At 51.0% G+C, this 14,499-nt stretch overlaps 1 protein-coding gene across 2 annotated transcripts in view; it reads left to right on the top strand.

The window, feature by feature from the left end:
* Nucleotides 1-12,328, top strand: part of TM9SF4 (transmembrane 9 superfamily member 4) — a 54,648-nt gene extending 42,320 nt beyond the window's left edge. For both annotated transcript variants that reach the window (XM_047068304.1, XM_047068305.1), the window contains 6 exons: nt 2,675-2,758; nt 4,301-4,476; nt 4,989-5,052; nt 6,345-6,464; nt 7,312-7,401; nt 10,369-12,328. In XM_047068304.1, coding sequence (XP_046924260.1) covers nt 2,675-2,758; nt 4,301-4,476; nt 4,989-5,052; nt 6,345-6,464; nt 7,312-7,401; nt 10,369-10,518 — 684 coding nt within the window. In that variant the 3' untranslated portion in view covers nt 10,519-12,328. The remainder of the gene's footprint in view (nt 1-2,674; nt 2,759-4,300; nt 4,477-4,988; nt 5,053-6,344; nt 6,465-7,311; nt 7,402-10,368) is intronic.
* Nucleotides 12,329-14,499: the final 2,171 nt, after the last annotated feature.

The following is a 14,499-nucleotide window of genomic DNA, read 5'->3' as shown; positions in this document are numbered from 1 at the left end:
GGCACCTTGAGACCTCCAAGGGCCTTTTGCTGCATCTGTAAGAAGAGAGGATTGAATTGAGGTGATTTTTAGCTTACACTGTCTGATGGCTCAAACAAGAGAAGAAATAGAAAATTCAGAATAACAGGATTTGGGCATCAAGCCTAGGTGTCAAAGTTTAAGGCCAGAAACTGACCACCAGGGCTGCTGAGAGAACATCCTGCGCCATGGAGCAAAGACACGTACCCGCCAGGGGTAAAAGAGGCCTGGCCGTGGTGCTTCCAGCCTATCTTCTGGACTTTGTTGTCTCCATTTCCTCTTCGGGGAGAACAGGTCCTGCCCTTCTCTGTCCTCCTTGTGGTGAGGACAGTTCTTGGCAACAGAAAAGACCATAGAAACCCAGGAGGATGCCTGGGACTTGACCCTACCTCTCAGGGAGCCCTGAGCCCCCTCTCCCAGACAAGTGAGGCCCTCCAGGACCCAGGAACTCCCTGGTGCCAAACTCAGAGAAGCTTGTGGTCCCAGCTTTCTGAAACCCTTCTCTCTCTCTCTGTCTCTCTCTCTCTGTCTGTCTCTGTCTCTCTCTGTCTCTCTCTCTGTCTCTCTCTCTCTCTCTCTGTCGAAAGCCCAAGGGGAGCTCTAGCTGCGACACCCCTGGCACAAATTAAGCCCTCCCTGTAGAAGAGCTGTGAAGGGGACTGTTCTAGAAGGATCAAAGAAAGGTCCTAAATTCTTGATGCATTGAGTATTTTTCTCAGGCCACGGTGTGCCAAGAACTTAGGACCTATGGAGGCGTGGAACCCCGCCCCACCTCCCCTGGTGCGGGTCTTCCTCCCACAGCACCCCTGGGACCTCCCTCAGCCAGCCCCACACCAAACCCAGCCTCTCTGCTCCGCACCTGGGCCTTGCGTCTGAGGGCACCATCATTCACCTGGACCCCCAGGCCAGACTGTTGCGCCGCTTCCCAGCCTCCTGCTCCCTCCTGCCCACCTCCTCTCGGGCAACAAGTGTTGAGAGTTTTCCTGCCAGACAGTCCGTGAATTCCCTCCCAGCTCCAGCTCTGGCTCTAGAACTCTTGCCCAGGTTTAGGATATCTTTACCTCGCGCCCGGACCCTTGACTATCTTAGGCGCCCCTGGTGTCCCTGCAAGAGATGACCCTTCCCTGGGGCTCTGCCTCTGCCCACAGGGGAGCATGTGCTACGGCCCACAGCGGTGCAGATACTCATCTGCCCTTCTCCAGCCTGTCTTCCCCTGTGCCTGGCCAACCACCCCCTCTCTCCTCCCACCTCATCCATAAGGTCTAGCTCCAGTGTCACCCTCTAGAAGCCTCCTCCTCCATTCTGACCTCTGTGTCCTCCTTGACACCCCAGAGGAGCCTGGGCAGAGCCTCATGCCTACAAATAGTGCCATGGAGCTAGTTCTCCATTTACAGGTCTGTCTGCCTCGCTGGAACCTTCCTGTTCTCACCCCTGGTACCTAGCACAGTGCCCATTCTGTAAATTTCGGCCAGGAGGGCAGATGAATGCCCTGCTGCACAGTGGTATGAAGCAGGAACACGCAACAAGGGAGGAAATGAAGTGGGCCTTGAGGAAGGTTTCAGATGGGCGGAAGCAGCCAGCAGGGTGGTCTGGAGTTCTGGAATCTCCTAGTTCCCAGTCCTGGCTCTGTCCTTTCTCTTTCCCCATCTCCGGTGGCAGATGGTTGCACCTACCCCTCAGAGTTGTTGTGTGGATAGAGAAACTGAATGGAAGGCTCTTGGCACAGCATTAGCACTCAGGAGGCAGATACCCTGAGATGTTGATAACTCTGCTTGCATAACAGCACAAGGGCAGTGACCCGTTATGGAGGGCGGGGAAGTGGGGCTATGGGCCTAAGATGAAATTGGCATTGGAGGTTGAGTGCCGGATTGCAGGGGGCCTCAGGCAATGTGGTCAGTGGCCCTCCTGGGTGCTTGGGCGGCCACAGCAGTGAAGAAGGCTCCTGTAGGCCCAGGGCTTTGGTTCCGTTTGCCTGGGCCCCAGTCCAAGAGATCTGAGTGGATGGTCTACAACGCAGTGGGTCAGGAGCTGGGACTCAGGTTATACTGCTTGTGTTTGAGCCTCTGATCCACCCTTAGCTGTGTGGAGTCAGGGTGTGTATTTAACATTGCTGGGCCTCAGTGCCCTCTTCTTTAAAAAGGGTAATGCTAATTATCCATCGAGGTAGGCATGTAGTGAGGAGTAGGTGAGAGGATGTGTTGTGAGGCCAGCACCCACCGCCCCTAAGATTCAAAGCTTATCCACCACTCTAGGCTGTTTGGGTGAGGCCCGGACATAGGTGTTTTATAGAAGTTTTATTCATTCATTCCTAGGGAGTTGCATTCATTGCAACTAGGGAGCTGCCATTCCTGTTCAGCAAATGTGTATTGAGCAGCTACTGTGTTCTAAGGATTGGGAGCAGCTCAGTGGGCAGGGGGAGCTCCTGAGGAGCTTCCAGTCTCGGGGATAGGCAGACATTGACCAGGTAACAATATATATTCACAGACTGGGATGAGGGCAGGGGAAGGGCAGTTGAGGGAATGTTTTCTGGAAGGAATGGTCCTTGAGCTGAGTCCTGAGGGACAAGGAGGGTTGAGGGCCTCTAGTCTGGGGACCCCACTGGAACGGGTGGCAGCTCCCTAGTTGCAACCCCCAACTTGGTCTCCCTTGCTTCCAGACGGCAACGCTGTACCCTGGTGTGGTTTTTGGCATCTGCTTCGTTTTGAATTGCTTCATCTGGGGAAAGCACTCATCAGGAGCAGTAAGTAAGGGAGGGCCGGCTATGCTCAGTCCCACTCCCACAGGTCACTTCCTGCTGTTCCCTTCCCTTTTCTGAGTCCCCAGCATTCTGTTCCCAGTCCCAGGGGCTGTGGACGAGCTGGGGTTTCCCCAGCCCTGCCCGTCCGGCTGCCCATACTCCAGCCCTGGCCTTCTTGTGGGCTCTTGCAGACAGCTGGCCAGAGCTCACTTCTCTAAAGGGAGATTTCCACAGTCCAGGGGCCAGCTGGGGAATCTCCCGTTGCCTCGGCCAAGGGAACGTTGCCTGCTGTGGGTTTATTAGGTCAGTATCCCAAACAAGGCTCTCCGCCTGTCCCTGTCCCGCAACACCAGCCCCCGCAGGTTGTCCTGCCCTCAGAGCGGGGACCCTGCCAGCCCCGGCCATTGGTAGTAACTTGTGCGGGACTCATGGAGTAGGATTGCAGACTCAGCTGGGGGTGGGTTTTGATCCTGTGGCAGGATTGCAGTGGAGGGGGAGGGCAGGCATTTGCCATCCTGGCCTCAGTGGCGAGAGCCGCCTCCCCTCCACCTGCAGGTGCCCATTGATCAGAGGTCCTTGGGTGAGGCTGGGAGTCCGGGGTGCCAGTGGACTGGCTTCTCTGCAGCGGTTGGGGAAGCCGCCCTCAGGAAAGACAGAGTCATGTTCATCCTCTCACTTCCTCTTTTATACCTGTGTTCCTTCTCTCTTTCAACATTTTCCTCCCAGTTAGTTACCAACTGCTCATTATAAATACTCATTGTAGAAATTTTGGAAAGTACAGAGAAGTTGTAGTATATTTTTGCAGTCTTTTCAGCTATATTTAAAATAGAATGATATAACTTTAAAATTGCAATGTAACAGCAGGCATTTATATTGTGCTTACATTGGAATAAGTACTGTTCTCAACACTTTGTATATATTAATTCACTTCTTCCAGTTTGCATGACTCTTGTAACAACATAATACTGTGTAGAACAGGATAAAGAAAATGAAAAATCACTTATAATCCCTACATCCCATCTGAGGAAGTACTGTCAACTTTTCAGCATAGGCCTCTGTAGGCACATATACATATAAATACTGGGATGTTTCTATTAAAATGGAGTCCTATACATACAGTTTTATAACCTGCTTTTTTGGCTTCATAGTGTATTACAGTGTTTCATTTTAACAAAATTGGGAACACACGATTTGTACACTTTTGTTTTTTCCCTTTTGTCTTCGGTTAACATACCATGTAATTCTTCATCCTGGCCTCTTCACCACACCATTATGTTCTTGCTTCCTGCCTCCTCCCTGGATGACGAGCCCCTCTGGGATGCCGGGGCTCCTTCTTTAAGGTCCTCAAGCTGCCCTCCATGTTTCCTCAGGGCTGAATCAGCCCCAGGAGGTTCTGGCCAGGAGCCTTGTGGGGGATGTGTCTGCAGGATCTTCTCCGTTGTGGTGGCCTGCCTTCCGTGGGACCCATTAGGTCCCCCTCCTCCCTGCATAGCCCCTGGCCTGAGCTTCAGGGCCTTGTGGGGCCTCACGGTGCTGTGCCCGCAGGTACCCTTCCCCACCATGGTGGCCCTGCTGTGCATGTGGTTCGGGATCTCCCTGCCCCTTGTCTACCTGGGCTACTACTTCGGCTTCCGCAAGCAGCCATATGACAACCCTGTGCGCACCAACCAGATTCCCCGGCAGATCCCCGAACAGCGGTGGTACATGAACCGATTTGTTGGGTGAGTCTCTGGCAGGGGTGAGGCCAGGGAATTCTAGAGTGGGCAAGGCGGACACTGCCCTGAGCCATTTCCTTAGAACGTGGAACAGGGTACCCTCCCCTGGGATGTTGTGCCTGGTATTTTGCAGCTCCAACAGGCTCTCGTAGACTTCGTGAAAGCTTAACTCGACGCCACATTAAGGAGACCAAGTTGTAACCAGACTTGGTGTTGGCTTAAGAACCCCCAGGATAGGGAAGGGAGGGATGGAAAAGTGCAGATGAGACAGGGGAAGACCATCACTTAGATCTAGGCAAGTTATGCCACCTCTCTGTACCTCACTTTCCCCATCTATAAAATGAGGAGATTGATGCCCAGCTTGCCTCTCTCTCAGGAGGCTGTCATGGTCCAAAAAGTATGCCAGAGAATTAGAACCACCACACCTGTGTGAGCACCAATCTCATGCTACCTGGGAGAGCCTGGATGCCCAGTGGCCCGGCTCTCCTAGCGGTGTTAACCCTCCCCTTCTACCGTAGCATTCTCATGGCTGGGATCCTGCCCTTCGGCGCCATGTTCATCGAGCTCTTCTTCATTTTCAGTGTGAGTACTGCTTCTCCCCAGGGCTAGGTCAGCCCCAGGAGGTTGGTAGGGTGCTCCCCCGCCCCTCCACACACAACCTTCACCCCTACTAGCCTCGTCCCTGTCCCTCCACTTATGTGCTCTGCCTCTTACCACCTGAGAGATTTCAGACAGGCCCATTTATGCTCTCAGGGTGTCCACTCCTGCCCCTCAGATGGCTTGGAAGGATAAATGAGATAGGCCATCGTATATGGGGTCTGGTGTGTGGGAAGTGCTCAGTAAATAGAAGCTGTGTCAGTAATATGGCAGCCAGTCTCCACCATGACTAACATCATGGCATCTGATTTGATTTCCAGGTCCCTGTACATCTTTTTACCTGTTATGCTCTGAACTCTCAGGAAAGCGGGGGGGAGTGATTCCTAATTCTCAGGATTATTGTGAGGCTAGAATGTGACAATGTCTATAAAAGGCACAGGGCTTGGCACTCAAGCAGAGCTTGTTAAGTAGTAGCTGTTGGGATGATGTGACTCCTGCCCAGGCTTGCCAAGATGGAAGTTGGCAGAAGGGCTCTTTAGAGCCATCTGCACCTGGCTGAGCCAGCTCGGCACTCTGCACCTAGAGTGCCTTGCACCAAATCTATACTGGGCCAGCATCCGCTGCCCTGGAGTGGTCCAGCCCCTCCCTGCTGATATACTGGCCCAGCATCTGCTGCTCTGGAATGGTCCAGCCCCTCCCTGCTGAGATCCCCTTGGCCACCTAGCCCTACCTAGGAAAAGGGTCAGAGGATGGGTTGGCTGCCCCCCAGAAGGGGTACCTTACTCTTTTTGTGTGACCCTGGGCCAGTCGCCATCCTCTCTGAGCCTTGACTTCCTCATCCATGAATGGCCACGCTTTCATAGGCTTATATCTGGAGACGCACATAAAGCATGTAGCACCTTGTCTGGCACACAGTAGGCTGCCCGTAAGTGGTGGTGGCTGCTGTGTAATTTTGATTTGGGTGGGATTCATTATTTTCTACAAGTTGTCAAGTTCAGGCTGGGGCCCACCCATTGCAGGATCAGCCATGCCACAGCTCCTCCCTGAGAACAGCCTGGCTCCCCCTGTGCTCCAGGGAGGAAGGGCCAGTCAGACCCACATGCGAGGCCTACAGGCCCCAATGGTATCATGATGGTGTCTCCATTCCTGTCCTGATGGCAGGTGGTGTGCCAGTTGGAACTGAGGGGTGGCTTTTCGAGAACAGGCAGTATGTGCCAAGGGAAGGGGTCGCTGGGTGGAGGCAGGCTAGCTGAAGGCCAGCTGTGATGTGTCCACAGGCAATCTGGGAGAATCAGTTCTATTACCTTTTTGGCTTCCTGTTCCTTGTCTTCATCATCCTGGTGGTGTCGTGTTCACAAATCAGCATTGTCATGGTGTACTTCCAGCTCTGTGCAGAGGTGAGGGGAACGGGGCCAAGAGTTGGGGGTGAGGAAAGCTGGGTCTGGACTGGATGGGTCATGAAGCTGTCTGGGTTTCCCATGTGGGCCCCCCTCCTCTGGCTATGAGGTCTTAGGCAAGTACATCACTTCACTTAGCTGAACCCCCATTTATTCAGCTGTAGACTGGATTTAAGAATCCCTACCTCACAGCATAGTCACATGGAGTAGTCACTGCGACTTGACAGAAGGACACTTAGATTTGTCAGTACAGAGTCCACTCCAGTAGTGGTTTCTCCAGTAGCTGAGGCAGATGGGACGACCTTCCCTCCCTCTGCAGACTAGCTCTTGGTGGAGCCCCTTGGGAAGGGCTCTGGGACAAACAGCCTGAGCTGAATCCCTGGCTCCTCCATTAGAAGCCCTGGTTGGGCAGTTGGTTAACCATTCTGTGTCTTCTGTTCCTCATCATGTGACAGGATAGCAAGAGGGCCTTGACTCAGCTACTACAAGGAGTAGATGAGCTGATTCATGTATAACACTTAGAATGGTGTCTGGCCTGCAGCGAGCATTTGCTCAAGAAATGTTAGTTGTTATTACTGCTCTTTTGCTGTGGTCCTTGTTGATTTTTTTTTTTTAATTGAGGTATAATGTATGCAGAATAAAGTTCACCGATTTTAGTCTACAGTTCAGTGAATTTTTAGAAATGCATATGGTTGTGTAACCATGATCACAGTCAAGATAGAAAACATTCCCATTACCCCAAATATTACTGTTCTTATCTAGGGTCTTTAGCCCCTCAGGCAACCATGAAACTTGGGGAAGAGAGATTGTGCCTAGAGATGATAACTCTGCTCTGTTTCCTCCTCAGGATTACCGCTGGTGGTGGAGGAATTTCCTGGTCTCCGGGGGATCTGCGTTCTACGTCCTTGTCTATGCCATCTTTTATTTTGTTAACAAGGTACTGCCCTGTGTGAGGGAGCCCCCAGCCCTTTCAGGGCAGGTTGGTGGAGACGAGGGTGCTGGGGGAACGCCCAAGTGTCTGAGTCTTTCCCACCAACAGTGGGAAGAACCAAAGTCATTGTGTTCTAGAACATGCTGCCTTTTAGGACAGAGAGCATCTGTGTTCTGTGTGTTTGGGAGACAAAAGCCTTCAGGATAAGTGGCACAATATTGCATGCGAAACCTGTGAGATACAGCCAAAGCAGAACTTAAAGGAAATCTCTCACCTTACAGCACTGTTCACAGGAAATTGGAGACACTGATAATGAGGTACTCAGCTCAAACTAAGAAAGAAAGAGCAAGAATATGAAAGAACAAAGAAGGTAGATGAGAAGAGTTAATGAGGATAAAAGCAGAACATTCCGAAATAGGCTTTAGCGCCCAAATTTAGGAACTCGGGTTCACCCACTGGTGGCATAGAAGGACACAAGCAGATCCCCACTTGCCACAGTGGTTTTGGTAGGTCTGTGCATGACACATAAGCCAGATGGATGGGCCACTGAGAGGAGTTTGGGCTCACTGTGGTGGACCCCTCCCTTCCAAGGCTACCACCGAAGACGGCCTCACCCGCTGTGCCTCAGGTCTCCAAAATCCAAAAACAAGCAGAGTCCTCTCTGCTTGCAACCAGGGTGTCCTCCCAAACCAGAGTAACAGGTCAGTTGGTGGAGGCTTAGAACACCCTTTGGCCAAATCGTCAGGTTGGAAAGAACTGTGTGGATCATCCTATGGTATTCCTCCCCCGCTTCCGGTTTGCCGACTGTGCCCCTCTTTTCCAGAGATTCCAGCAAGTAACCATGTAGTTCAGGGGTCAGCAAACTATAGTGCGTGCGCCAGTGAGCCTGTTTCTGTAAATAAAGTTTTATTGGAACACAGCCATGCTCGTTCACTTACATATTGTCTATGGCTGCTTTCACACTATAGTGGCAGTGTTGAATAGTTGTGACAGAGGCCACATGGCCTGAGAAACCTAAACTATGTATTATCTGGCTTTTGAAGAAAAAGCTTGCTGACCCCTGCTCTAGCACCTCCAGTGACAGAAGACATTCCCTCCTGGCATTCTCAGTCTCTTTGGTTAGCTCCTGTCATTATCAAAGTCTTCCTTGATTCGCACTGGAATCCATCACCCTGTAACTTCCATCTTCAGGCCATCCTCTTTTTCCTGGAATCATCCAGAAGAAATCTAATTTCCCTCCTCTATAGCCTGTATTCATCAGAACTTTTGAGCGGAAAGTGACCAAAACTCATTTCCAACTGGCTTAAGCAAAAAGAGAATGTATTGACTGGTATAACTTGGGAAGTTTGAGAAGCTGGAGTTCTAGCTTCAGGCATGGTTAGATCCAGCATTTCAAATGGTGCTCCACATCCATTCCTCAGCTCTGTGTGTATTCTTGGTTTTAATCTGCATGCAGGATCTTGCCTCAAAGTGGAAAGATGCCAGTGGCAGCCCTAGAGCTAAAAGAACATCTTTCCTCTACCGTCAAGTTACCAGTCCCAGGGAAGATGCTCATTGGCCTGGGTTACATGCCATCCCTCACTGCTCCTCAGGTCCCATGGGATGGCGTCCTCTGATCGACCTGCTTAGGTTCTGTGTTAAAACTGACAGCCCCAGCAGGGCCACAGAGTAAAGGAGTGGGTACCCCAAAACACTGGGAAGATGGAAGATGGGAGACAGTGTTGGGCAAATGAAACCTAGCTACAGGGCCTCCTAGACTGCCCCCAGGGTCATATCATGATCTCCTTTTCTTCTTCCCTGTGCCCCAGTCTTTCTTCTCTGCTCTAAAAACCTCCACCCCAGCCCCAGATCCTGTCTGTAAAATGATAGCCTTGGCCGGCCTGAATTCTAGGGGCCTTTCCAGCTTTGCCTATTTGCCTTGTACCTTTCCTGGTTTTGCCACTGGGTTTACCTACCACTGTCCTGTCCCCTACCTCCCTCACCCCATCTCCAGACACGAGAAAGTATGAACCTGGGGAGGGTTAAGCCTGAAAACATGGCCTTCACCCCCCAGTTAGAGGATATATTGATTTCTTCCGAGCTCCTGGCATTTTGTGACCATGTGTCTGCCCATGAGCCCCAGCACGGGCCCCACTCAGGCCCGGGTGTGCCGAGTAGGTCTTGATACCAAGGTTCCAGATTAGCTCTGCCCAGCCCAGCAAACACCACCACAAACAGGTCTCTGGCATCCCTGCCAGGCCCCTAAACTCTGCAGGAGAGTCCAGCGTGCTCCAAGATGAATTCCCTGTGAGATGTTAACAAAAGTGACAGAAGCATTCTTAGGAGGAGAGGATTGTAGGCTGACTTAATGGTGGCTCCTGCTCTTTAATCCTGTCTCCCACCACCTCCTGGCTGCTGCTCCAGCCATCCAGGATTGTTGCCATGCTGTTCTGGGGACTGTGGAGGGTGAAGAAGTGACACAGCTGTGGCCATTCCTAAGGCATGCTGGCCCTGGCTCCTCTCTCTCTCCCAATGAGCTCTCAGGCCCTTCTCCAGGAAGATTCCTACCCCTACCCCCCCCCCCCCACACACACACACAAGAAATGGCCTAGGATAGTGGAATTGGGCCTTGGACACCCCAGCCCTCCAGCCCAAGGCTTAAATTCTACCTCCTTCTGCTTCCTAGCTGTGGAACCATGGGTGGTGTTAGACCCCTCTGTCCCCCGTCTGTGGCTGGTTAAAAACCTGCCATGGTGGTCATGAGCACTCAAGGCGGTACCCGGGCCCTGCTGCTGATGAAGGCTCGCCATGGCTGTGAGCTCCGCCTGCCCCTCCCTGCCAACTCGGAGCAAGCCCCTTCCCCTACCAGGCCTCCGCTTCATCACAAGATCAGTGAGAAGGGCGGGGGGGGGGGCGGGGGGGGTGGTGTCCAGGTTGGCCATGGCAGGCTGACACTAAGTGTCCACCCCTCTCTTCTCTCTCCACTCGCCCCAGCTGGACATCGTCGAGTTCATCCCCTCTCTCCTGTACTTTGGCTACACGGCCCTCATGGTCCTGTCCTTCTGGCTTCTCACGGGCACCATTGGCTTCTATGCAGCCTACATGTTTGTCCGCAAGATCTACGCTGCTGTGAAGATAGACTGATGGGGGTGGACCATGGCCAGGCCCACTCTGTCCACGGACAGGAAGCCACTCTGCGTGGGGAACTGCAGGCACGCAAATAAAATAACTCCTGCTCGTTTGGAATGTAACTCCTGGCACAGTGTTCCTGGATCCCGGGGCTGCGTGGGGGGCGGGAGGGCCTGTAGATAAATCTTGGACTTTTCTTCATCAATTTATTCCAGTTCTGTGGGGGATGAGGTTTTTGTGGGTTGTTTTTTCTTCAGTGCTACAAAAGTTCCCTCCAGCAGGAACTCTCAGACCTGTTTATTCAGGTTTATTTTTGGTTGGGGGTTTTTTCCTTAGTTTTTTTAACGTAAGGATCCAGGATGGATAAATCACCAAGACACTGGGTTTGGTCACTGTCTCCACCTCAGTTCCTCAGGCTGTTGGCCACCCCACAACTAACTGGAAGAGGAAACGCCTGGCCTTCTGGGGCTTCGGTGAGGTTTCCGAGCCTCTCATGGCCCATCCTCACCTCTGATGCCGCGACAAAGCCCAGCTCTAGCCCGGACGTGCATCCTCAGTGCCGACCAGCCTCTACCAGCCCTCTCCCTCACTCTTCTCTCCCCCCAGCCTCCTCCCAGGGCTGCCCAAAGCAGGGCTTCCAGCCAGGCCTCCAGGGTGACCAAGTCTTATTGCTACAAGAAAAACCCCGGGAAGTACTTGGGGCCAAGTGCCCCAGGACAGCAGGACTCACCCCTGCTCAGAGCAGCGGGAGTTTGCTGGACCAGAGAAGAGACTTGCAGTGAACTGTGCGTGCCAAGAAACCCTGGATCCAGGGCCAAGTATTTACAGAGTCAAGCCAAGCATCCACGTGTCTGTCTGGGACAAGGGTCCTCACCCCTCAGGATTGCTCCCCAGTTCTTTCCCCGGGGGGTTGCTGCTCTTTGCGAAGTGTGCTGGTAGCGGGCCCTCTCCACTCTCCCTACCAGCACAGAACAAGGCCGGGAGACCTCAGATGCCCTCCTTTAGGTGGCTGGGGAGAGAGGCATTCTATCCCTGACATCCCCCAGCCTCAGTGCTCATGCTCAGCTCTTTCAGCCAGACCCATCCCCTCCGCCTCCACCTCCATCTCCCGTCTGTCTGATTCTTGGCTCCTTGGGTGACACCTGCTTGTGGGAAGGAAGACGGAAGGTCAGTTCTGTCACTCTTTCCCCGATTCCCAGGAATAGGCAAAGAGCCAAGTTAGAGGGAGCTAGCTTTGCAAGCCTGGCTCCTCTGTCAGCACCCAACCCCCTGTGCACCCTGTGCATGTCCCAAACCAAACGTTTGTTCTTAAGTTGCAAGAGGCCAAACCCACCCTGGGGTTAGCGTTTAAGTAACAGCCGCTCACCCTTGCATCAGCCCCTTTGGGACTCCCACCACAAGACAAAGCTCAGGATGCTGGCTAAGCTCGGAACACACCCCACCCCCGTGACACCCTGCACCCCGACTCCAGGTTCTCCCAGCAGCCCCTACCAGCTCCACCAGTCAAACCAGTGGACTTCTCAACCTTGCTCACAGTGACTCCGTAGCGCCAAACGGTGTCCACCAAGAATCAGGTTGGAGAAAAGGGAACCCAAGCGGTAGAGAATGATAATGGAGGCTTTTGTTCATTCAAATCTCGGATTTTTTCCCTAAGAGATTCTCTTTTTTGGGGGTGGGGGGAATTAGGAAATGGACTCTTCATAAAAGGTTCAAACATCATCAATTTTTCTGACTTTTTTAATCATCATCATTATTATTTTTAATTAAAAGATGCCTGTATGCCTTTTTTTGGTCCGATTGTAAATAAATATGCCATTGACCTGTTGTCCTGTCTCTTGAATCTCTTCAAGGGGTTAGGAGCCTGAGGTGAGACATCGTCCCTATGTGGGTTGAGCTGAGTGGTTTCCCTCAAAGCTCAGTCTCATGTCAGGCTTTCGGGAGCTCAGGCCCCTGTTCCCCTGTGTGGTACAAGCCCATAGCGTTTCCCATTGGCTCGGTCCCTCCATCCTGAATCGCAGGCATCTGCCCTGGTCCCACAGGTAGGAAGTGGCAATCAAGTTTGAGCTTGGGTAGCAGTGAGACCTGGTTTTGGATTCCCAGCTCCAATATTTTACTGCCAACTCACTTCACCTCTCTGTCCTCTAAGACTCCTTCAAATAGAAACATAGGTCAAACTGTCTTATGTCCCAAGGGGAATTGACTGGTTCGTAAGTCATCAAGGAAAGGAGTGGTTCGGCTTCAGGTATGGATAGATCCAGGGGTTCAAAGGCTAGCCTTGGGATTCTCCCTTTCTCCATTTGCTTCTCTCAATCCCATTCTGTCCCATTGTCAAAAATCTTTCCTATGAGGGAGGCAGTAAGGGCATGTCACAGATCACACTAGGCTTACGTTAGCCAGTTTGGAAAGCCTAGAGGAAAAAGACCTCCCCTTCCTTGCCTCAGTATATTCAATTTAGATCAATCCCAGAAAAGGTTTCTGATGGGCCTGGATTACTGTTTGCACATACTTAGAGCATCACTCTATCCAGGAAGACAGGGTTCTGTTACAGGCTGCATGCTCCAAGGGTATTGGACACTGAGTTTTAGCCCCACCAGAATCCCTTGGAAGGGGTAGAAAGAATAATTAAGCACAGCAAGGGATGCAAAGCAAACAAAAACAACAATTACCTCATACCCTACTCCCTCCGCTCGTGCCTTGGTTTCCTCTCCTGCGGTGAGAAGGGCGCTGGGTGCTACTCATGGAATACTTCCAGTGTTCCAGATGCTGTTCCACTTTCCACATATTAGCCATTCATTCTTGAATATGATCCTCTGAGGCATGTTCTGTTATTAGCCCCTTTTTACAGAGGAGGTAACTGAGGTATCCTGTGGTTGAGGTAGCCTGCTGGGGGTCCCCTGGCAGGTGTGTACCAGAGTATTTTTCAGCTGAAAACTCCCAAACATGTTCTTCTGACCACTACCATAGCTGCCTTTTAAAAGAACCATCTATCCATCGGGTCTATCCATCGACCTGAGTTTCCTATGTCATTTGGAATTCTGCCCAACAGCTTCTAACCATCCACAAGAAAACACCAATCTACTTTCGGTCACTATAGAGGAGTTTGCATTTCCTAGGGCTCTATATAAATACAGTATGCTTTTTCTCCCATCTTTCTCATTCAGCAGAAGTCTTTTGAGACATCCGTGGTGTCGTGTGTCAGCAGTTGATTCTTTTTTCTTTCCAAGCATCATTCCTTTGTATGGATATACCAGAATTTATTTGCTTATCTCCTGATGAATGTTTGGGTTGTTCCTAGCTTGGGTCTACTACAAAGAAAGTTGCTGTGAATAAGTGGAGAAGGAAAGTGCCTAGACCATGTGATAGGTGTGTGTCAGTTAAACGTGGAAGCTCTTCCAAGATGATCATTTCGCTTTTCATTCCCATCCCAGTATATGAGAGTTCCAGTTGCTCTGTATCCTAATACCTGCTGTGAGTAATCTTTTTAATTTTAGCCATTCTAACAGGTGCATAACATCACACTGTGATTTTAATTTACATATCCCTAAGTGACAAATTATGTTGAATCTTCTCATGTGCTTATATGTCACTCGTATATCTTCTTTGGTGAAGTGTCCAAATCTTTTCCCTTTTTTTTTTTTTTCATTGAGTTGCTTGGGTTTTTAAAATTATTATTATTACTAACTTTTGGGAGTTCTTTATATATTCTGCATACAAGTCCTTCACCAGATCTACGCTTTGCAAGGATTTTCTCCCAGTCTTTGGCTTGTGTTTCCATTCTTTTAGCGGTGTCCTTTAGAGAAGAGCAGAAAATTTTAATTGTGAGGAAGTCTGGTTTATCAATTGTTCTTTTCTGGATTTAGTTTTTGGTGTCATATCTAAGACATCTTGGTCTAACACAAGATCACAATGATTTTCCTCCTCTTTTTTCTTTTAGAACTTCCATAGTTTTCGGTTTTGTGTTTAGGTCTATGATCCATTAGGTAATTTTTGTATATG

This window comes from Lynx rufus, unplaced genomic scaffold, assembly GCF_022079265.1.
Source record: "Lynx rufus isolate CCGP_SWC_20201006 ecotype Redwood Valley unplaced genomic scaffold, mLynRuf1.p SCAF_8, whole genome shotgun sequence".
In the NCBI taxonomy this organism is placed as follows: domain Eukaryota; kingdom Metazoa; phylum Chordata; class Mammalia; order Carnivora; family Felidae; genus Lynx; species Lynx rufus.
Note: the sequence above shows the minus strand (reverse complement) of the source record. Positions and strands in the feature narration are given on the sequence as shown.